Source organism: Artemia franciscana, chromosome 2, assembly GCF_032884065.1.
Source record: "Artemia franciscana chromosome 2, ASM3288406v1, whole genome shotgun sequence".
Taxonomy (NCBI): Eukaryota; Metazoa; Arthropoda; class Branchiopoda; order Anostraca; family Artemiidae; genus Artemia; species Artemia franciscana.
The window spans coordinates 36137124-36162480 of NC_088864.1; the positions used below are offsets into that span (position 1 = coordinate 36137124).

At 35.3% G+C, this 25357-nt stretch overlaps 1 protein-coding gene across 1 annotated transcript in view; it reads right to left on the reverse strand.

Annotated features, from left to right (window-relative positions):
• LOC136040940 (E3 ubiquitin-protein ligase MYCBP2-like) overlaps positions 1–25357 on the reverse strand; it is a gene marked incomplete in the record, with an annotated part of 337503 nt that overhangs the window by 18029 nt on the left and 294117 nt on the right. The window contains 9 exon segments of the mRNA XM_065725378.1: positions 4822–5060; positions 8997–9140; positions 10186–10359; positions 13074–13261; positions 14267–14609; positions 18063–18452; positions 19111–19334; positions 21435–21582; positions 23837–24013. Coding sequence (XP_065581450.1) covers positions 4822–5060; positions 8997–9140; positions 10186–10359; positions 13074–13261; positions 14267–14609; positions 18063–18452; positions 19111–19334; positions 21435–21582; positions 23837–24013 — 2027 coding nt within the window.

Below are 25357 nucleotides of genomic sequence, written 5' to 3' on the forward strand. Positions count from 1 at the left end.
CCTTGATTTTGAAAAAAAAAAATCCCGTGAGTGATGTCATATTTATGAGAACATTTTAAGAGCATTCATAGGTCATATTTGCCTCAGTAGCGGTTGTATCGTTTTTAGTGACTATGATGCAGGAAAAATTACACAAGAAAAATAGCCAAGCAGAAAATACCAAGTGCAATGGGTCTTTTGTCAAAAGGCATTTTCAGAAGTTTCATAATACAAAGAGGACAAATGAGTAACCTACACCATGAAGAAAAAAGAGAAATTTGGTTAGATTACTTGCGACAACGACATTTACAACGGTCATAATTGAAAGTTAAGAACAAAGAACTATCAACAAATGAATTGACATCATTTTATACAATTCTGAAAAAGGCTTATGCTAGCTTTGCCTCTTACTCAGACCATCTGTCTTGGCTTTTCTCCAATTAATCATGGCTTGATGGCAGCTTGATTTTAATTCTATCTATCAACAACTGGAATGATGTCATTTTTATACAATTTTGAAAAAGGCTCATTCAAGTTCCCATCAAGCCATGACAAATTGGAGAAAATCCAAAACAGATAGTCTGAGTGAGAGGCAAAGCTTTGAATTAAAACGAAGTCGCCACTAATTGGAGAAAAAAAGACAGGTAGTCTGAATGAGAGATCCGGTTAGAAGAAATATGCGGTTAGAAGATAAATGACAGCAAAAATAAGGAATTGTCAAAAATGTTCTGAAAAATTGGCATCCTGGGAATTTCTGGCCACCAAAAAGGATTTACATAGATCACGAGTTTGATAAAGTTCGTTTGTAGCTTTAATTTTAGAAACAAATTATATAATTGAGAGAATAAACAAACAGATCACATTTCAAGAGAAAAATTTACACACCCCACCCCAGGAATGATCATATCGTTTTTATATATATACTAGCTGTTGGGGTGGCGCTTCGCGCCACCCCAACACCTAGATGGTGGGGCATTTCGCGCCCCCCCAAGCCCCCCCCCCCGCGCGCGTAAGTCGTTACGCGCCATATTAGTTACGCGCCATTGTAGTTGTGTCCCTGTGTCCCACCTGTGAATATAGATAGATTTATATATGTGTTTCAAACTACGTAAAAATTGCGAATATACAACATTCTTGGCTTTCCCATTGTCTGTCCATATACAAAGCCGTATGTACTAATAATGACGTCATATGCAAACGCTCTTTTTACAAACAAACAAACATGCATACACACAACTCGTTTTTATATAGATAGATAGATAGATAGATACAATACAAATTAACTACGTAAAACTTGTGAATATACAACAGTCTTCGCTGTCCCATTGTCTGTGCGTATAAATAGATTGTCAGGTTTACCGACCCTCAAAGATGCAACATACAATTGTACATTGGTAAAGCAATCTGTATTAAGATCTATACCGCATTTTTCTAGTGATTGCCCTTGAGCTTTGTTGATGGTGGTTGCAAATGCTAATCGAATTGGGAATTGCAATCTTTTAAATTGAAAAAGCAGATCCGTTGGAATCATGGGAATGCGAGGAATAAGAACAGCCTCACCCTCATAAGGCCCTGTCAAGATTGTGGCTTCTATTAGGTTTTCCATTGTTTTTTTTTACGGCAAGTCGCGTGCCATTGCAAAGCTTTGGTGGGTTGATATTTCTTAAAAGTATTATTGGTACGCCTATTTTTAGTTGTAGCACGTGTGGTGGAAACCCTGAAGGATCTATGGAATTTAAAAATTCAGATGGATAATTAACCGCTTCATTTGGTTCCAAAATACAAATTAACTGCGTAAAACTTGCGAATATACAACATTCTTCGCTGTCCAATTGTCGCTGCATATAAATAGATTGTCAGGTTTACCGACCCTCGAACATGCAACGTACAATTGTCCATGGGAAAAACAATCAGTATTAAGATCTATACCACATTTTTCTAATGATTGACCTTGAGCTTTGTTAATGGTGATTGCAAATGCTAATCGAATTGGGAATTGCAATCTTTTAAATTGAAAAGGCAGATCCGTTGGAATCATGGGAATGCGAGGAATAAGAACAGCCTCACCCTCAAAAGGCCCTGTCAAGATTGTGGCCTCTATTAGGTTTTCCATTGTTTTTTTTACGGCAAGTCGAGTGCCATTGCAAAGCTTTGGTGGGTTTATATTTCTTAAAAGTATTAAAACAATATTATTGATTTCGTGGACGTCTATATTTTTGGGTGCGAAAATAATGGCTCTTTCACTTAGCCATTTATTATTTTTATAATTTTTTAGAATATTCGGAAATACTTTTTCAATCAATTCATTTTTGGACGTCACTAAATTACAGAAATCAGCAGGTAGTTGTATACGTCCTAAAATTGAGTCTACTGGGAGCTTTCCGTTTCCCATTGCCAGCAATTGATCTGAAAATGTTTGACCAGAGTCATCGTTTTGCAATCGGACACGCATATTTGTAGTTAATTTTAATGTTTTTACGTGTGCCCATAAATTAGAATTTTTCAGGCAAGCATTCATTTCGTCTGCAGGAATTGATTTAGGTATTATAGGTAATGTTTGCCTGAAATCTCCCGCAAGCAATATTAATGTGCTGCCAAAGGGTTTCGACTTCCCTCGCAAATCTTTCAAGCATTGATCCAGAGCCTCGAGCGATTTTTTGTGTGCCATTGTGCACTCATCCCAAATAATAAGTTTGCATTTCTGCAATACTTTACCCATCCCAGATGATTTGGAAATATTGCACGTGGGAGTTTCTGTAGAATGCAAGTTGAGAGGCAATTTCAAAGCGGAATGAGCAGTTCTTCCACCAGGCAGCAATGTTGCGGCTATTCCGGACGACGCAATTGCCAACGCTATATCATTTTTTGATCGAATTGATGCCAGAATCAGTTTTATCACAAACGTTTTACCAGTACCTCCTGGCGCATCCAAAAAGAAAATTTCTCCAACGTTGTTATCGACACAATGCATTATCGTATCATAAATGTCTTTTTGTTCCGACGTTAACTTGGAAATGTTATTTTGTACATACGACAATAGATCACTCGTACTGTAACTTTGTTCACGATCCAATTCTACACATGTCGAAACAGCAGCGATACGGTTAGGTGAAGGCATTCCCAAATCCTGAAGAGGTTTGTTTGCCATACGTAGCTGCAATACTTTACCCATCCCAGATGATTTGGAAATATTGCACGTGGGAGTTTCTGTAGAATGCAAGTTCAGAGGCAATTTCAAAGCGGAATGAGCAGTTCTTCCACCAGGCAGCAATGTTGCGGCTATTCCGGACGACGCAATTGCCAACGCTATATCATTTTTTGATCGAATTGATGCCAGAATCAGTTTTATCAGAAACGTTTTACCAGTACCTCCTGGCGCATCCAAAAAGAAAATTTCTCCAACGTTGTTATCGACAAAATGCATTATCGTATCATAAATGTCTTTTTGTTCCGACGTTAACTTGGAAATGTTATTTTGTACATACGACAATAGATCACTCGTACTGTAACTTTGTTCACGATCCAATTCTACACATGTCGAAACAGCAGCGATACGGTTAGGTGAAGGCATTCCCAAATCCTGAAGAGGTTTGTTTGCCATACGTACGCACAAATCTTCTATAACAACTAAAGTGTAGTTATAAATTTCTGATGTAAAATCAAAAGTCATATCTGACGTCTCTAACTGTTTTCGATGGAGTATATCTTCGGACATGACGTCAGTCAACACAGAAACATGACGTCACCTGATCCACAGACAGACACAAAGACAGACAACTTATTTTTATATATATAGATGACGCATGCAACACTACGAAAGAAACAAATGTGGAAAGACCAATCCGAGCAGCTAAGGTAAAGGGTAATGAAAAAATGTCTAAATTAATGATAAACGAAAACGAGGAAAACAAAACATACAATTAGAACACTTGCGTCAGCGACAATTAAAACAAGCAAAAAACAAAAGTGAAGAACATAGAAATAGGCGATTACAAGACATGCGATGATGGGGAGTAGAATTTCTTACAGACAGGGGGATTTCCGTGGGTTATTTCCCAGAAAGGGGGTATTTTCCAGGGGGAAATTTTGCAGGAGCTACTTCCCAGGCCTAAAACTTTTAGTTTGTGTATCATCCCATTTGGCATACGGTATATTTTCCCAACACTGGGCTAATGAGACATTTTCTTAAGTAAATTTGGTTAATCTTCTGCATCTATTGCTTGTTTTCATTACTTGTGTCAGTATTGTCACATATGAAAACAAGCTGACCGACAATTCATTAAATTGGAGCCATTCACTAAAATTTAGGCTCAAGATGCTTCTAGTATCCAAGATTCTATTAATCGAGCCTTAAAGATTGTGAATTTGGGAAAAGACGCAGCAGTAAAGCAATTACAAAAGTATATTTTTAAACAAGAAAAGAACCGGCAGCCTAAAAAGATAAGAGAAAGAGGAAAAGACACTGAAGGAAGGTTCTATGACATTAGAGGTGCTTATGAGTTGCTAAATTGTCATATTTTTGAACAATTACAAAGCTGCTAAATGGAAGCGTGCCAACATAGGACACAATGCTATTTTTGGCAAACTTTTTGACATAATCTGCCGTCAACACCTTTGTAAGAGAAAATAAAACCTTGACAACGACATCATTCCTATCAAGAGTAGGCTCCTTAAAGGATAGGATAATACCCTCTGTCATCACTAAATATTTTTTGGTTTGTGCTGTTTAAAGTTTTTGAAAAATATACACTTATTACTGAAAAGGTTCCATACTATTCATCTCCTTTTATAAGTTGTGTACACGTTTATATGGAATTGAATATTATGTGATACAACACTTACTCAGGACTAGTAAGATCATTCCCTTCCTTGTAGCCTTCTTTTGAAGAGCATACAGTATTCTTCAGTAATATTGAGAGACTTCGTGGATCAATTTCAGGAATCACCCTTCTAAGTAGCGCCAGAACTTGACGCTGAATTCTAGCAGTTCCAATATGAAGAAGAACAAAGAGGTCACATAAAAGGTCTCCTTGACGAGAAAGGTGGGCACGACCAACAGAGCTACCACTAAGTGCCAATACCTAAATATGGAGAATAATCCATTAAGTCCCTGAGCATAGAATTGGAAAGTGCAACCATACAACCCAGATAGAAGCCCCACCAACTGATTGAGTTTGACCAAAACCGGATACATACGACTGAATTTTGACCCAGCAAAAAGGAAAAATAACGATGTATCCAATAATCTCATTCATTTGTCTAAACTGAACAAAGAATCATAGGAAGAGATTTTTCAACCTAAGCAGAATTTTTAGTCGGCCCTACTTTCAATATTTTCACATAACCAATGATGAAACTTAAAAAAAATTGAAACGTGTAATGTCCATACTATGGAGGCTAAATTTTTTTTTCCAAAACGCCTAATCCAGATTATTCTTCAATTCCTGTGGGAAATCAACATTTCTTCGATTACTGAAAGAATAGCACTTTACTGAAAACAAAGCTTGCTAGAGTTATTGAGAGAATTAAAATTGTATAGTAGAGTTTATTGATTTTGTGGCCAGTAAAAAAACAAAAAACTATTGAATTTTTATAAATTAGCTTTTTATTTTAAGGAGGCTATGTAAGGATTTATTCTCCTCCAAATCCTGTATTTTTGCACCAGTTTTGTCTTTTTAGTAAAGCACAATTTTATTTATTTTTTAGGATTCTACGAATATAGGGACATTTCACGAGTCAGTTGATTTGAAACCGTTTCCAGAAACATATTACATAACTTCAAATCATTAATTTTTTCTTTTTAAGTTCCAACTTCAATTTTTACTTTTATCATCAAATATTCGTTTTTTCAATTCTAGAAAAAGACTTTGTGAAACCAATGCAAGCCACGATACCAATAGCCAAATTTCGCACATATGATAGAAGACTTTAAAAATGTAGCCTTGAGTCTATGGTCTTTTTACTCCTTTTTTACATTGACATTCATCATGAGTTGAATTCAAGAGGGAGAGAGAACGATTCCTAAATGTGCCTTTCACAGTTTGTAGTTTTGACTGAACTTATTTTAGCTTTTAGTTTAGATTTTATCGTAAGGGCACTTTCATTACGAAGTTAATTGAAAGGAATGATAAATCTAGCTAATTTTCTTTTCCAGATTATACTATAAACAAAGGGGAAAAAAGCAGAGAAATACCATGTGTGCAAGCATAATTTTATTCCAAGGGCATAGGTAAATCAAAACGAATGGCAAATATAAAAGTCATACTCGTTCCAAGGCTAAAGAATCGCTATTCTAAAGGATGTTCTTGTGTTTCGAGATCAACACTTTGGTTTTGTCGTGTTTTTTTTTCCTAGCATCTCGATTTCAGCTTATTCCTAGTAAGTGGTAAGGGTCTACCCTCTGTGGTTTTTACGGGAAGTGTGGACCTTAGGCCGGATTGATGAATATGACTTTGCATTTTGGAAAGCTTTGTAGAACTCTTGCCTGGGGCAAAAAATCTATTGTTTCTACCCATTTTCGTTTTGGAAAGCTTTGTAGAACTCTTGCCTGGGGCAAAAAATCTATTGTTTCTACCCATTTCTGTTCGTGATTTTGTTGCGAGAGCAGCACTTTGGTTTTGTCTTGTTTTTTTTCTAGCACCCCGATTTCAGCTTATTCCTAGAAAGTGGTAAGGGTTTAACCTCTGCGGTTCTTATGGAAAGTGTGGACCTTAGGCCGGAATGATCAATATTACTTTGCATTTTGGAAACCTTCGTAGAGCTCTTGCCTGGGGCCAAAAAGGATGGTTTTTGCTTGTCCTTGAGCCAGAGCCTATAATGTTTGAAGTGACTATGAGTTTTATAGCCTATGTGAGAGAGAACTATCTGAAGTTATGCAGTGAAGTTTTTGTTTCATCAAACCAAAATAAAAAAGTGGGGACCAAAAGTGCTGCCATCTACTGTTTCTAACATTTCTGTTTGCGGTTTCAGCTGAGTTTATCATTCGGTTTTTCCCACTTGGGATTGCGGTAGTGAAATGGTATCAGATATACCTCTTAAACTTTAAAATTTCTCTCATTACTAAATAAATTAGAGTTTATCCTTAGCCCCTTTCTAAGTGGTGACGTTAGAAACTTGGCCTACGGCAAAAAAGTCAACTTTTGAACTAAGACAGATAAATTTTTTTTCGATGGCAGTCGATAGCTCTTGATGATCTGATCAAATATATGTCATCCATTTTTTGGTAGAAAAATTCCTTCATGAGACATACCAGTTCGAAAGTTTAAAGGGGTTGACAACTTCAGTAGTAAGGTACACACTGAAACCAAAAGTAGGTCAATACAGAAATGGTATCAGACGTGCCTCCTAAACTTTAAAAGTTCTTCCATTGTTAGGGAAATTAGAGTTTATCCTTTGCTCCTGTCTAAGTGATGACGTTAGAAAGTTGGCCTACGGCAAAAAAATCAACTTTTGAACTAAGAGAGATAGATTTTTTTTTTTCGACGGCAGTCGATAGCTGTTGATGAGCAGATCAAAGTACATGTCTTCCATTTTTTGGTAGAAAAATTCCTTCATGAGATATACCAGTTTGAAGTTTAAAGGGGTTGACAACTTTAGTAGTAAGGTACACACTGAAACCAAAAGTGGGCCAATACCGAAATGGTATCAGATGTGTCTCTTAAACTTTAAAAGTTCTTTCATTGCTAAGGAAATTAGAGTTTATCTTTTTCTCCTGCCTAACTGATGACGTTAGAAACTTGGCCTACGGCAAAAAAAAAATCAACTTTTGAACTAAGACAGATAAATTTTTTTTCGACAGCAGTCGATAGCTCTTGATGAGCTGATCAAAGTATATATCATCCAGTTTTTGGTAGAAAAATTCCTTCACGAGATAATATCTGCGTAATATTATACCAGTTTGAAAGTTAAAAGGGGTTGACAACCTCAGTAGTAGGGTTACACACTGAAACCAAAAATAGGCCGATACCAATTATGAGACATATAGGGGAGTTTTAAGCACTTCGGCAATGAAGGGTTTGCAACTTTCGCTAGTTGGCGTACCTATTATTTGCTTCCGGTGTATTTGATGGTAAGACTGCTTTGGTTCCAGTGGTAAGACACGTAGGGGACTCGTAAGTAATAATCGGCTGTTAGGCTACAATCATCTTCAGCGATGAGAGGTTTGCAACTTTTGCTAGTTGCAATGAGGGGTTTTCATCTTTTGTGAGTTTGTGTACCTAGTATTTATTTTAATATCCTTACAGATTAACAACTTCAGCGTTTAATCGAAGCGAGGAAACAAGACCAAAGTGTTGCTCTCACAACACTTTACCCGGCGAAGCCGAACAAAGGTTGCCGCAACACCTCACGTTGCCTATGCAACGTAGATCTAGTTAATCTTTATTTTTGTATTTTTCGCTAAAAATGCCTGAAACAAGCAGTTACTCATAGAAATGATATATTATTTGTTTTAATTTTTAGAATTCCTGTGTATTTTGTTTTTAGAAATAGATGGCGTCACATATAGCGGTTTTAGTTCTCAAATAAAAACTAATGAATAAACAGACATGCACCAGAAACCCAAGTCTAATAAAAAAACACGAGACAGTCTTTATGTCCATGACCACAAGCCTAGTGACAAAACTACCTATAGAAATATGTTAATGATCCATAATAAAATGCAACAGAAGTTCAGTTTCAAAGTTATTTCGGAGTAATTATTTTAATAAAGGTGATGACAGAAAGAATAATGAGAAATTTAAAATGAACAGAAATTACTAAATATAGCAGGGTGCTGTTTCGCATTTTACACGAATACCGACAAAATCTAAAATATCATGCATTTTCAACTTAAAAGAAAAGTGTCTCACTATGTAAAACAATTTTTTCGGAATTTCTGAGTGAAATGCCGTGCCTGGCAACAACAAGAAATTGTGCACCAAGCACCAATGATAATTTTAAACCAGTCGATTATTTCTTACTTTTTTTTATTTTTATTTTTATCGCTCCAATAGATCAATAAAATGAAAAAAACGAACCTGGGATAGAAGCTCAAAACAATAAGTGTCTGACACCCTTCCGTCCCATCCAGCTCCACTTTGGAATAATTCTACTTGGAAGTCCCAGTCGTCACGAAGACGCTGACATTCTACTCTTATGCCTTGAAAAATCTGAGCACAAACCTAGAATAAAGGAATTAGCAAGTTATTACCTACAATTATACTGAATGCTAAACTAATTATCTTTAGCGAAAAAATGCGTTGTTCCTTTTCCAGAAAATGAAAGTTTTTATCTAGTAGCATATTGGTTATAAATCATTTCAAAATTTTCCGCACATTTGTTAAGTTGTCTGTATCCTTCGTTGTTTCATATTTTCTAGCAGAAGCAAATACTTGTCTAGAATATTTATTAGCTTGTGTGTCTCATTAATTATTTGGAATGGCAACACAAATTTTCTCGGGGGACTAGCGAGCAACTATAGTCCCGTTTTTATGTATAGCATATTAAACTAAAACAATGAAATCATTTTTTCATAATCTTAACTAGTACTGCCGTCCCTTTTCCCTTTCTTTCTTGGAGTTATTTTTAATCGTGCAGAATGTTCTAACTTTAAGACAGATCCTCTCTTCTCAAAGAATAGACTAGTGGAGCTAGACTGATGTTTGCGCTAATATATCCATGGATGACCAAGGCAAAAATATCGTCTTAACAGAAATATAAAACACTAAAAAGTACGAAAAAATCTACCCACAAAAAATATTTTCCTCAGGATTTACCGTGTCGAAAAATCCCACTCCTCCCATTTTACTATCATCCTAGGATCTAAGCTTTAAGCCACCCGAGGCTGAAACACTGTTAAACACCGTCTCAGTACATTCTGAAGAAGATCATTACCATCTCACCTAAGCCTCTTTTACAAAATTTTGAGCTCAAGCTTCAACTCAATAACCTTGAATCAACTCCCAAGTAAAATATTATTTTTAAAACAACTTCCCTTAATTTTATTCAGAACAAGCACCCCAACTTACCCTTGGCCTAATTACATCAAAGAAAAAAAGCTGAGAAAATATCGAGTAGAAAATAATGACATAATAAAAGGACAAAAAAATATGGTTGAAAAATAGGAAGCTAAAAAAATTCAAGTTTACACATGTATAGCCCAACATCAATTCTTAGACTAAATACCCTTAAATCGTAGTAATTTATCTGCAATCGTGCAATACGTACTTGTTTCTGAAGTGATGACAAGTTAGTAGAATTTGAGAATAATATACCAACAACGTGCTCTTTTAAATCGTTCGTCTCGTCTCCAGCTTCATCCCCTTCGCTTGTGCCCTCTTCTTGGGAGAACATTAATGGCTGATCCTTACTTTTCACTTCAAAAAGGAGTCCTCCAAATACCTTATAAGAATGAAAGCAACAAGTAAGAATAAACATAAAAAACATTTTTATATTTATTGAACAAAACTCAAACTGTTATTGGATTTTTTCAAAGGACGAGCTAGAAGAAGAGCGAAACATATGAAAGGAAAAAAATTGAGATTAACAAATGTTTTACTTAAACTATTAAAACAAGCCAAATTAAAGCTAATTAGAAATTAAAGAATTGTATTTTGATAAAAATTTTTAACATTCTGCTTAATATTAATATTTTCTTTTTACTAGTAGGGCGCTTGACATAAGAGCATGACCTAGGAGTCATTTACGACTGAGAAGAATTGCAAGAATTCGAACGCTAAATTGCATATCTAGAAGTTGTTTGGAGGCTACCAACCAAAAACCTACTTTAAAACCAGTATAAACCTATCATAAAAAAAATAAAAACCTCATTGGTTTTTAAATGAATGTCATTTTAAAAAATATTTTCAAAAAATTATTCAAAGTTACGAGAAGAGGGGGTACTAGAAACAAAATCGACCAGAAATAGAATCATTAAAATAGGTTGAACTTAAAACGAGCATATATTACAATAAATGACACCTAAGACGAACATAAATCAAAATGAATAGTCAAATCAAAGCTAAAATATCAGACACTAAAAGGCTAATTGTCTTTTCCGCTTTACTGAAAAATATCATAGCAGGGGCTTGTTTGGGCAGTGCAATAGTGAGGCCAAAGAAAAGAACAATGTGAGCACAACGTTTGTTATTATTTTTTTTTTCACCAATACAGTTTGTATAGAAAGACTTTTTATTGAGAAAGAGGGCATATTTGGTTTTTAGTGTCCAAAAAGACCAAGAGCATTCAGGTGAAGCTTTCAATTAAATGTTGAGGGGAGTACTGAATTAAATCAAAACACGTCATGTGTATACAGGTAGCCAAAAGGGCATAACTAAGGAATGCTTGAGGTTACTGATCTGGAACTTTCAGGGAAAGATGATAGGGATAATCAATTGACTAAAAAGGTAGCATGTGCACTTTACTACTACTACTGCTACTACCCCTACTAAAGCTTCTGCTGCTACTACTATGACTACTGCTTCAGCAGCGACTACTACTAAGACTGAGAATAATGAGATGAAAATATGAGGAAATGAAGGAGGGTAAATTGGACTAAATCAAAACACTTTTGTATACAGATTGCCAAAAGGGCGTATCAGCCATATCTTAAAAACGGCTTATTATAGCCAGAGCGTCCTCCAAACTTCCAGGGCATCTTGGGGGGGATATCTTGCATGTTGCATCTTGCATCTTGTTGAATTGACCGAAAGGCAATATATTCATATTGCTACTCCTACCAATAGCTACTACTAAAACAACACTACTACTACTATCTATAGTAATACTACTAGTACTACTTCTACCACACAATGGGAATACTATTACTGCTTACTACTAATGCTATCACTAATATTATTTATACTGCTCTTACAATTACTCCTGCTACTGTGCCTTCTTCTATTACTAACACTGAGGGTATTAGTTAAACTTTCAGATAACGGTGAGGGCAGTATTCAATTGAATCGAGACACGCTATGTACATGTGGGTTATCATAGGGGTGATAACCCATATGGCATGAAAAGGCTTAGATCTACTTGAAACTTGTTGATTTTTAGAGGCGTAAGCAAATTCCATGCCTTACCTGCCTTCCTCATAAGAGTACACTGACTCACTGGAAGTTCAATTGGCTGTCGGCCAAGACCTGAGAAATTTCAAACCACTGACATTTTACAGTTTGCGTGCTAGTATTTGTTAAAGTTTTATACTTTAAGAATTTTTCGTCTATTACGAAGAGAGACTTGTAATCAAAAATCAAAGAACAGACTCTTCTTCTTAGGGGTTGAATGGTTATATACTTGTTTTAATTTCTAGCTTTTATTCGTTTCCGGTATATTTTAGTGTACAAAAATTGCTTGAAACTAATTATTTAAGTGACTGGGTAGAAATTATTGATAATAATGCAGCACAATGACTAGCTTCACATTTATTAGTCAGGTATTTCTTTTGTCAGATCGGTGGCTAACAAAGAACCAAATTGTTGTTATCATCAAATACGCCGAAAACCGAAGCTGCTGCTAGTTCGTGCCACATTTTTAATAGATAACAAGATGGACTGAGTAATATTTTATGTTTCGATCCAAAGTAACACTGCATTAGCATTTAAACAAGGTACACTTTCAAAAGAAAAATATTGACTGAGCGTCAAAAAATCCGGAATAAGTTGGTTTTAGGGAAAAACAGTGAATTTTGGGTTTAGTCTTTATGGAACTTCCAATAATTTTCTTTTAATATAGTTTTCTTTCTTGAAGGTTCTATTTAAAACCAAGGGCTCAACGTTTAATCAACGGCAAAGAAACAAAACTGAAGTATTACTCTTGCAGCACTATTGTCGGCAAAGCCAACCCAAGGCTGCTACCATAATTCATGTTATCCAAGCAGCTTAAACCCAGTTTACATTTTTGAACTGTATTTCTTTTGATTTCTGCAATAAGACACAATTATAAGATACATTGCATATACCTTAGACTTTTCAGAAATCAAATAAGGAAGTTACTATGCTTATTCCTGAAACTTTTCTTTACCATGGACAACACAATATCAAAGGTATACCACAACATAGGTTTTTGCACAATTACTGTTTATCTATATCTTCTTTGAAACAAAAAAGAAATACCTGTGAGGTTAAGAGTCTGAATACTCGTAAAGTTTCCTGTTCACAATTATAAATTTGTAAACTAGCTGGGCTTAGTGTTGGTAAAGCAGGAAGCTCTCCTTCACTATGTCCAACAACCTTCACTTGTCGTACTCTCAACGTTGCATCAGCACCACGCAGTTCTATTCGCAGAATACTGGGCTTTAATCCTGAAAATGTACAGCCATTCTTAGAAATTGCTATGTTCATGTTATTGTCAACCAGTAAAAAAAAAAAAAAATCATAGCATCTCTGGCTCCGGCACCTTTAGCTTTGTCAAGTTGAACATACAAAAAGAAATACAGCATTTGTGTTGAGTGAGGTCAAAGACCTAGGATATTATAGAATCCAAATGGTATTTTAAGCAACCTCAGTGCATATATCCTTGTGTACAAATTACACCTTAGAAAAGAGGAATGAACAACATAATACCCGTATGATCCAAGGGAAATTAAATTATAATTCAGGAAACATTCTGCCCGAAGAAAATCTAAATAACCTCAGTTATTTCAATGTAATATTACCAACAGTCTGTAGCGCTGTATCGGTGGGGATATGGAATTAATCTGACTATTTAGAGTGAAGAAACGGAACATGTCTCTAGATTTGTGTTGTCAGGAGATCTACTAGAAAGAGGTAGTTAAATTTCTGAAAAACATACCCATATGAAGGGATACTGTCAATACATTCTTCTTTTTACGACATCTACCGGAATAAAACTCATATAACTAATACTCGAAATGTGTCATGTGTGTAATTGTAAGTACGAACATGCGTAATTCTGCTTTTGAAGAAATAAAAATTTGGAAACTACTTAGTTCACCTCTAATCTTTTCAGATAATTATCGGGCAAGGGACTTTATTGATATACCCTATCAGAAGGCCTCTTAAAATGTTGATAGCAACTAGTGGGGAAATTACAAAATGACGAAATACCGATACTTACATTTTCCACCTTGAATTTCCAGGACAATGGCCAACAGGGTTGGGGCAATTTTTCGAGAAAAAAGAGAGGTGACACATGCTGCAAAAAGTCATTTTTAATTAGAAAAAAATGTTTCTTCCTTACTAATGCAACTCCTATTGGAGCTTCTATTTATTTTTAATGTTCTCGGGGGCCTTCTTGATACGGGTACCCTCCAAACAAGGGCTTGTCAATTAATAAGAGAACTTACTTCCTGGGATCTGAATGGTCGTCCATCCACAAAATTTATGGTCAATATTGATGCTTCGTAATAGCCCAAGCTCGTCTTCTGTCGCTCCTACTCTCAATGTTATTACTTTAACTTTGTTTGCCGAGTCTCTAGGATTATCAACATAGACAGAGACAGCTGTTGGCACAGGGTTTTCACGTGCTTTGAAGCTGATGAACTTTGACTTGTTTCTTTCTTCCTCTGCACTTTCCCAAAATGTTTCTGTGGTGAGATCAAGAAGGCTAGACAACATTGCTTGTCGACTAGAGACGAATATATCGTACATTTGAGTAATTTCACGATAAAAATAACATTCGACAGGACCCTGGAAAATAATTTTTTGATACCACGTTGTAAAACTATAGAATCAACTACTAAAATTCATAATAGATCAAGATTACAAAGGATTGTTTGGATTCATATAATATTACGGTTTGCCTGCCTTCTACTCGGGGCATGGCTCATTTTTCGAAAGGTAGAGTTATTTATTCCTATTTTAACACAAAAAAGAGATGCATATTGTATACTAACATTCGTTGTAGGCTATATCCTTTTCTTTAATTAGTTAAAAAAAAAACTTCCCAAAAAAGTGGTTTTCTATTGAAAAGTAAAGTGACATATTAAACGTAAGCCCAGGACAAATAAAGTCACATAATAACTCAAGCTTAAAATTACCAGAAATTATTATCAAAAAATTAATCAAACCCAAAACGAACAGAAATTAAAATAAACCATCCTGTGAAACATCAAGAAAACAAATACTGATATATACGAATGAATAAACAAATTCTAAAACGAGCAAAAATTAAATTCAGCACTCAAGTAAAACACAAAATGAACAAAATTTACTGAAAACAGGAGTTTGGCTACTGCCGTCTTCCCCTAACCGTAAAAGTTTTAAAGCCTATTTCGTCATTTGCTTTTCCTTAAAAACTTACTTTATTTTGAATAGTATGTTTGAATTCTTCAAAATGTCGGCAAAAAATAAAAAAAAAATTATCAATATGACTGGAAAGATGACTGGGGGCAGATATCCCCGCAGTCATATTAATAACACTTTGAATATTTATAAAAAAGAACACTTGTTCAAAATTTTCGATCGGTGCTGTAAAGGGGACATCTGAAAAAGGTGACGAGGGCTAATTCATGGATGGTGGGCTAAATTGGATTGGTTACCCTCCGATTACATTTCAACATTTTCCTCAACATACCCTGAAAACTTTCAACTTAATCGCCTCAGCTGTTCTTTGGAGACACATCGTTTTGACAGCCAGCATTTACATAGTGTGTTGATTTTATTCAGCCTCCCCCTCACACTTCCTGAAAGTTTTACCTTAATACCCTAAGCCTTTTTTGATACCCGTGACCAAACATGTTCTACTTTCCAAATAGAAAACCCTATATTTACACATTGGGAAATTTGTATAACCTAAAGCCCTTGTCCCAGGGGCTGTGGGGGGTAATGTAGTCCCCGGAGGCATAGCTAATTGACTTTTAAACTAATGAATTTTAAACTTTGAACAAAATGACCATCTCAAATTCCGATTTGATGTCTTTGGGGGAGGTCAGCTAAAAGAGCGTGGTAAGAAGGCTTGTTGCCCTTCGATCACTTTTGACTCTAAAAAGACTCGAATTGGCACTCAAATTTTCACTTTTTGCACTTTTGGAACTCGAATTTTTAATTTCTAATTGAATGAATCCCCTCCAAAGCTTTCACGGCCTCCCACCCCTCCCATAGAAAATAGACCCAGAAAAAAAAACGGATAAAACATTTAAGGCTTATGGCTCTTCGCTATACGCAACAATAGAGCGTTGATTCTGATTCGGTTTGCACTAAAAAAGATATTTGACGAAATTAAGCAAGACAATATACCAATCTAAAATATCTTGCATAATTATATCTAAAAACTAACAAAACCAACTGCCAAATATTAAGCTTCAAACAAGCATGAAGAAAACGCATGGTAGTCAGTATGGCAAAAGTGGAAAACTATTCCGAAGTCTGTTCGAGCTTCTGTGGAATATCATCTTATAGAAATGAGAGTAAAGAAGCACCTAGAAATTGCCGAAATAAAATATACTAAGTTGTCTTAGGGACTGCTATCAAACTAAGTAAAAAAAAACAAGTTTTTTTTTCAACTGAAAGTAAGAAGCAACATTAAAACTTGAAACGAAACTTAAAAGGTAAAAGAAGAAATTATTCCATGTATGAGGGGGCTGCATCCTCCTCTATTCTTCACTCTTCAGGCTAATTTTTTTTTTTAAACTTGAAAGAAGCTTCTTATTCTAATTACATGGCCCTTGTGTTTCAGGACTCATTTTTAGAGATTTGGGACAAAGTCGAGCTTTAGTTTAAAGAGTGAGGTATTGGGGAGGGGCAGCCCCATCACATATGGACTTGTTTTGTGTTCGTTTTAAATTTTGATGTTACTCCGTAATTTCAAGGTGAACAACTTGTCTTTTCTATCAAAACTCCGATCGTTGTTCAAATAATGCTGAGAAATTAAAAAACAGCCCCTCCCTCTCAATAGAAAATTCTCCCACAAAATTTTTTTTCCGTGAAAATGCATGTCAAATGCCCCGAGAAAATTCCCTGGATAATTCCATCCTCTCTGAAATTTCCCCTGGAACGTTTCCTGTGGGCAATTCCACCGGGAAAGTTTTCCTTAGCCCACTTCTATTTGAAAAAGCTTTTTTTTCTATTTAATTTCTGATATTTTTTCAAATCATTATGGAAAATTTCCTTTTTGGTAGATTTTTTTTCAAAAATACCCCCCCCCCCATTGGAGAATTTTCTCCAAGGAAAGCTCCCTAACACTGAAAAATATCCCATACAATCCTAACACCCCTAAAGGTTTCCTCAGAATAATCCCCCCCCCAACATCTCCACGTGTAAAATTGAGTCACCAAAGATAAAGTAAGAGAAATAAAACGAATTTGTATACGAAGTCTAGAAAATTCCTTCTTGAAAAAATTTCCCCTGGGAAATTGACCCCGGAAAATTTCCTCCCATTAAACATTCTCCCCGTGGAAAATCCCCCCCATAGAAAATCGTATTGGTATATACATCCCTACAACAAGTAGCTGTGGAGGGGAGGTTATGCCATCCCCAGAGGCATAGTTATTGGACCTTTCAACTATACTGAACCAGAGAGCTATCTTAAAATTTTGATCCGACAATTTTGGAGAAAAAGCGGTGTGGAAGGGGGGCTAGTTAACCCTGAATCTTTTTACTCAATTAACAAGGCACTAGAAATTTTAATTTCCGTTCAAATGAGTCCTCTCCCAATATTCTGGGACCATTGATTCAATACGATCATTCCAGGGAAAACAAAGAAAAAAAAACGCTTCCCAGATGTTTTAATATCAAAAAACAAAAATTCGCATTTTTGCAGATGGGAACTTGAAACCTCTACAGTACGCCTCTCTAATACATCGAATCTGATGGTGCAATTGTCATTAAGATTTCCTGACTTTCGAGGGGTGTTTCCCCACTTTTTGAAATTCACGAAAATTTTATCAGGCTCATAACTTCTGATAGAAATATTAAACTGAATGAATTTCATATATTTAGAATCAGCACAATAATCAATTCTTTTGATGTCTCTATTGTTATCCGAATTCCGTTTTTTAGAGTTTGGCTACTATTGTGCCGAGTCGATCCTTATATGCATTTCGTTACCACGAACTGTTTGAAAATAGGAATAATTTAAACAAAAACAGCCGAGAGTAGGTAAGATCATTGGTACTAACACGATAATACTATGTATATACTCACAATCGACCGAGTCATTGGAGAATAGCTATCAGCGTCACAATCCTCGTCTGATCTTGACAATATTTTACTAATGGACGAAAAAACAAGACTACGATGAAGAAACTGGTGATCAGAGTTCCGAAAGTGCACAGCCCAGCATTTGACTGCCTGTTGAAGAAGGGGGCTTCCATACGGCAAATAAGGCATCAAATCACTTATCGTTTGTAAAAGCAAATGAAAAGACGAAAGTACATTTTGACATAGTTCTCCGCTGACTACTACGTCCGCACAAGGGTGCTCACCGACGTCTGACGATTTTGAATCCTTTCCGACAAGTGCGCTTGTAGTCCACCACAATATGTCGTGTAAACAAATAGTCTGACTGACACTTCTAAGCAGCCAAGTTAAGGCCTAAAGAGGAAAAAAACTAGCATCAATTGTGGTGAAAAATAAATTGATAAATAATATGTATAATCATGAAACAAGTCATTGATCTTTTTATTTTACATCTTAATTTTAAACTGAATTACCAGCATATCAGTTTGTAATCTCGACCTAAGTCCTCAAAAACCAAGCATACACATCCCCATTTAGAGGAATTGGGGGCAAACTCAAAGTTTGGAATGGCATCCTCTATTGGATGCTATGTATTTTAGGTTTAAATGGAAAAAAAGTAAAATTTTATTACCGTAAAATAAATAAAGGAGTTTCGTTAGCATCGAAGTTTACCATTAGGAAAAAAATCTATGTTTTTGTCTTGGTTAAAATAATTAATTGGCCACTACTTTGCTTTTTTTTTTTTTTTTTTACTAGGCAGCAACTGGTCAAACCAAACCATAGATCAATTTCAATAAACAATGCTAATTTATTCAGCAATTTATAATATTACTATAAAAGAGATAACCGAGAGTTCTTTCATTATTAGCCTACACTTCAGCTCTTGTACTTTAGTTTTCACAACTATCTGTCATTAAAAAGCTATTGAAACAATAAATGCATTAAATGCTTAAGGTAAAATCAAGGCTATTTCATAACTAAAGCTCTATCTATATTATTGGGTAATATTTACCTTCATCCCATAAGCTTTACAAACAGATTTGACTACGCTACGCTGCATCGAGTTGTACACTGAATCAAGGTCAATATTCTGAATCAAAAACATCATAACTGGTCTAGACATAGGGTCAGATACTGGAACAGGAAGAAACATGCTTTCCCCCATGCTGCCATTCTCCTGTGGGAAAAGTCTCTGAAGATTCGTCGATGGTGAGCATAACACAGACATTGCCGAATCTAAAAATAAATTTGTTTCGTATTGCTTTTTTTTCTTATTTCTTTCATTTACAGGCCCAAGAGCCGTTTGAGGAGTAGTACCGTGTATTCGTTGTATGTCTAATTAATATTAGATGAATATTATCTTATGTGGTTTGCAATTCCAAGAGTTGCAGAAGCTCAAAAGGGAGCCTATACAGCTCTAATTGATTCTACAACTCTATAATGATTTTCGTAAAAGAGCTAAAAAAGGAAAAAAGTAAAGCAAAAAGAAAAAGTAATTAATTTGATGAAATATAGCAAAAAAGAAAGTAACATAAATCCAAATAAATACCAAAAACTCATGTGTTAAAGAAACATAATGAAAAAGAAAAGTGCAGGTAAAGGTTAAATGACAAGTCAAGCAACAGAGAAAAGTAAAGTACAAGAAACCCAGGGAGGCCTTAAGAAAAATAATGAGGATAGAATATTTTTGTAATTTATTTTAGTAATTGCTTGGAAAATTATAGTCCTAAAGCTTGGTGATGAAGCTCCAAATCACTCATTCTGGGCTAACTTTGTGAGCATATATCCTATTCAATATTTTTTATTATTAAAAAAAAAGTAGCTTGTGTACCATGAAACTTGTCTTCCAGGTTCATAGATAGAAACTTTAATTGCAAAGTAGCTTTTACATTGTAAAGAAACCTGCTCTTAAGCATGACAAAAGTAACTAACTACTAAAGAAACATAAAAAATTATAAGAAAAACGGTCAATTAAATCTAAGTAGTTAGAATCAATGTCATAGAACTATATTCTACTAAAGATTAAATTAACACTATTTAAAACGCAACACCTTAACAAAATAAAAACAATTTCAACCAAAAACAATAAAAATAAAAGGCAAGATAGACAGAACTATAACAATCAATAAGGCTAAAGAACAAAGTTAAAACAGTCCAAAAGGACAAGAAAACAAAAAAGAGCAAATAACAATACAAAGGGAAATACCTGGAGAGAGGAGATGGGGTAATTGGTAAATAACTAATACTTCTGATAAAGGCTGGAATAATCGTTCAAAATATCTAAACGTCGTGTGAGATCTAGATTATACTATGGTAGTGGTAGTACTTTAAGTCTTGGATTAAGAAAAAATAATTTCTGTAAGTGAGTACAGAGTCTACTTAGTCAGTCAGTCAGAAAATTTTCATGAAAATTTCAAAATTGGAAAATTGTCAAAATTTATATTTCTTTCTTTTTCTGTAAAGTTTTTAGGGATTCGTAAAATCCGTTGTTTTTTTTCAAAACTATTTTAACCTTAGGTTTGTACCTAAAGGAGGCAGAAATACAGAGAAGAAGACTTAGTGACAGGATAATACCAAGAACAGAGACAACAACAACAATAAATAATATCAGGCTTAGTGTATACTTTGGGCCGGGAAAGTTATCACATTTTTGTGAAATTAGTACTAGTTCCTAAATTTCTGATTTTAACATCAGTAGCATCACAAACCAGGAAAATGCCTATTTATGAGATTATAATGCAATTGTTACTTGATTCAATTTTTTAGAAAAATTAGGTCGGGTAAACAATAAAACATATACAACCGACCACAAAGTGCAAAGGAGAATTTTTAGTCTAATTTTAACCTAATTTTAGTTATTGAACTGTGGAAAGCCATGAGATGAGTCTCAAGTTCTTAGACAAAATAGGGTCAAGAATAAAGAGTAGAGCCTCTTAGTTTCTAAGGCTTAATAAGGTGGTCCAACTAGCTTCAGTTTGATAACTTGATTGAGGCCATCAATTTTTAACAAAATGGGATTTCGGGAATGAACTTCATTTACAGCGAAAAGATCATTTACAATAAGGTAGGATGAAAAGGGGTTAAAAAAATTCGCAGAGCACAACATCACTCTGTTGTGGCTTTGTTTTCTTTCAATCCAACAGACATTCGTCACGAATCTATTCATCGTCTTTCAACCCAAAAAATCAACACTGATTCACTAAAGTTTTGGAAATAAGGCTAGTTTTTGGCAGGGAAAAAAATATTAATAATAAGAACAGTATTCAATTTCGGGATTAGGTTTGGGCCCAACCAAGCGAGAAAAAAGGAGTTGTAAGAACTGTTTTCTAATGTCACCTTCTCGAGCAATTGATGAAGAGCTGAAATTCCGTCGCCTCAGCTGTTGTCCATCACTTTCTCCTACAATGTCCATAAAAGATGGCACTGTTCCCATTAGTGATCTTGAACGAGTAAAAGGACGCGAGTGACTCGGAGAAAAAGTGTTCTGCAAAATAACATTCACACATTTCATAAGGATATAGCTACACTTTAGCACACTTTTGTTCTGTTTTATAGGCATCGAAATATTTTATAGTTCCTTCTATAAATTTCCTTATACTTTTTATTATGGATTTTCCAAACATTTTATAGATGTCGGCCTCAGATAAAATGAAAACACTTCGAAAGCGTAGATAATAAAGTTCACGCGGTCTATAGACCTTGGATTAATGTTTTAATACCAATATGTGGAGGGTGCATTAAGTCCAGAACTAAACAAAATACAGATCCAGATTTGAGCTTCTAATTTTGTATAGCTACAATTAAGACGTTTGTAATTGGTTACAATTTGATAAACAATACAAAAAGATTTGAACATGATCCCTACAATGGTTATTCTTATGATGATTTAGTTATTTCGTGGACTAAGAAAGTCTCTTGGGACGAAAGAATAGAATTGATCCACTTTAGTATTAACACTTCGAAATTGTAATGTCATGTTAGGTGATTGTTAACGGTTGTTCTGTAATTCGGGCTTGAATAGATCATACCTAAGGATACACTGCGTGAATGGGAATTTAATACAATTGATATGCAATCTCTTTACATGGGTAATTCGGATTATTTTGGACCATAGAATAAGAAAAATGCCCTTTTAAGAAAATTAAATAAAAAAAACAGGTTTTTTTAAATGAAAGTAAGGAGCAACATTAAAACTTAAAACGAACAGAAATTACTCCGTATATGAAAGTGGCTTTTCCTCCTCATCGACCCGCTCTTCACGCTAAAGTTTGACTCTTTCTCTAAACTCTATTTCTAAAACAGTAAGAAACATTTTTTTGTCACTTAAAAAGGGCACTAGAACTTTTAATTTCCGTTAAAATGAGCCCTTTCGCGACATTGTAGGACCACTGTGTCGATACGATCACCCCTGGGGAAAAAAACAACAAAAAAACAAATAAACACGCGTCCGTGATCTGTCTTCTGGCAAAAAATGCAAAATTCCACATTTTTGTAGATATGAGCTTGAAACTTCTACAATAAGGTTCTCGGATATGCTGAATCTGACGGTGTAATTTTCGTTAAGATTGTATGACTTTTAGGGGGTGTTTCCCCTTATTTTCTAAAATGAGGCAAATTTTCTCAGGCTCTTAACTTTTGATGGGTATAACTGATATTGATAAAACTTATATATTCAAAATCAGCATTAAAATGCGATACTTTTGATGTAACTATTAGTATAAAAAATTCCATTTTTTAGAGTTTCGGTTGCTATTGAGCCGGATCGCTCCTTACTTCAGTTCGTTACCACGAACTGTTTGATACATTTTAGTATGGTGACTAAAAAGTCCATTTTAGGCTTAAAATTTTTAATTTTCCATGAGTGGCTCTTTGGACAGATCCTAGGGAAGACCGTTCCCCCCTTTGCAAACGTGCCTTAAAAGGATGTCAAAATAAACTTTTTTTTAAAAAAATGACAAAAGTTTTCGTTTTGTTGCAGGACAATTTTTTCTCTGTGTAATCCAGTATGTCCTATTAATAATTGATTGGCAATAAGAAAATGAATCTTGTTACTATTCCATTCGAGATAAAATAATACCTAATAAGAAAATGCTCATGGTCTAAAACAATTGGATACTCTTATATAGTTAAGTAAGTCTAAGAATGCAATGACTGGGTTCAAACTCGTACCCCTCCCCTCGAATCTTCATCACAACAAAATTGCAATCAAACAACGAAAACTGAATAAATTCCTTAATAAAGATAAAGGAATGAATCAAACCTAGAAATCATCGAAATCACTCCAGATAAAAATGAGCTACCAGCCCTCAAAATCCCAGTTTTCATTGATAAAATGTACTTGATCTTGAGTAGAAAGAGCAAAAAAGAAACAAAAATATTTGAATCCTAAATGCCAAAAAGCTATCAATCAAATGTCAAATTTCTTACCCCTTCCCTTCTTTCTTCCAAAAGCTCGTAGTTTCGCACATTACACCAGTTTCATATATTTTTCAAACAATAAATTCATTTTTCACTTTTTTCGAATCCACCCTCCCCTACAGATCAACTCCTCTATACATACTTGACCATGAGTTTTCAATGGCGTGGTGCAAGTACTTAGAAAAATTAATTTTTCTTTTTTGCATATCTTATATTATTTGTGAAAAAATAGGAAATTAAGAGAAATTTTGAATAAGGACAAAGCCCCAAATCCTCTAAGTGCGGTAAAAATGGAATGAAATAAATAACTAAAGGAGTACCTGGTCATTATCGCTAATTGAGGAGTCTGGTGTTCTCAGTTTTGGAAGCTCTAGCTGACCATTTTGTGAGTCATAGCTATTCAACAGGGAGAAACACTGAAATAGCACACTGGGAAAACTTCTGGAGTCTGTTGAACTATCGGGTGTGGGGTTTCGAGACTGAGTAGTAAAAGAACGCTAAAAATAAATATATACTGTTAGCCGGTTTTCTATGCTAAAAACCTAACATTGAACAAATGGCCTTATTTTGACAAACTTTACTGAAAGCTTTATTGATATACAGACGAAATGTATGATCTATTTTCAATTTTGCAGAAATAAGCATATTTGATACATAATGGCTTCATTCTATTCCTTATGCCAATCCTCAAAATTAATAGTTCAAGTTCAAGTTTTTATTTCGACATTCACAAATAAATAAATAAAATACAACACTTTTGCACTGGGGAAAACCTATGAGGGTTTGTATTCGCGCGAAAGTCCGCATATCTACTTACCTATAATAACAAATCCAATCTCTCTTACTCATTAATACACAACTCTCCCTCCCCCTTTCATTCCTCCCAACCCCACCTTACCCTCCTGCCCACCTTTACCTCCCTAGCCCACCCTTACCTCCCTAGCCCACCCTTACCTCCCTAGCGCCACCCTTACCTCCCATACCCACCCTTCTTTACCTAATCCCCCTACCACCCATAGTAAAATTCAACATTTGTCCCCAAAAAAATAATCTTTTAATTTCTTTTTAAACTGAGGTACGTGTTCCGCCACCCTAATGCTCACTGGTAGTTCATTCCATACACTTGGACCCAGGTGTTTAATTGAGAATGAAGACCGGGTACCATGACGTAAATCCACAACGATATCACTACTATGCCTTGTTCCGTAATTATGCAGATCACTATTTGTTTGGTAAAAACTCTTAAAGACATCCGGGGCTAGGCCATTCATACACTGAAACACAAATACAGCGGCCTGGTAATCTCTTGTCTGACCGACATAAAGGAGCTTCAGCGACGTAAAGCAAGCACAGGTGTCATGCACATCCTTGACATATCTACCTATTGTTCTAACAGCTTTATTTTGTAAAATTTGCACTCTTCTATAGCTGGATAAGAAGTTGATGCTCCATAGGAGGCAGTCGTAGGAGATATATGGATAAACCAACGAAAAATATATAGTTAGAAGTATCCACTGTGGGAGAAAGTGCTGCAGACGCCGAAGTATGCCAACCCCACGGGAAATTTTTGATGAGATGGCGTCACTGTGACATCTCCATGACAGGTGGTAATCCGGATAAAAACCCAGATAGCGGAGATGATCAACTTGCTGAATTGGTTTACCACATAAAGTTACGAGTCCATACACATCTAGCGGTGTACCAACTCTGCAGAACGTCATTAAAAATGTCTTGCGCACATTTACCCACAATAGACTTAAGGAGGTAAAGGCCTCTAGGCTTTCCAGTGCAAGATTCGCTTTTCTCACCAGCTCCTCCACAGATGAGGCAAACACAGTTAA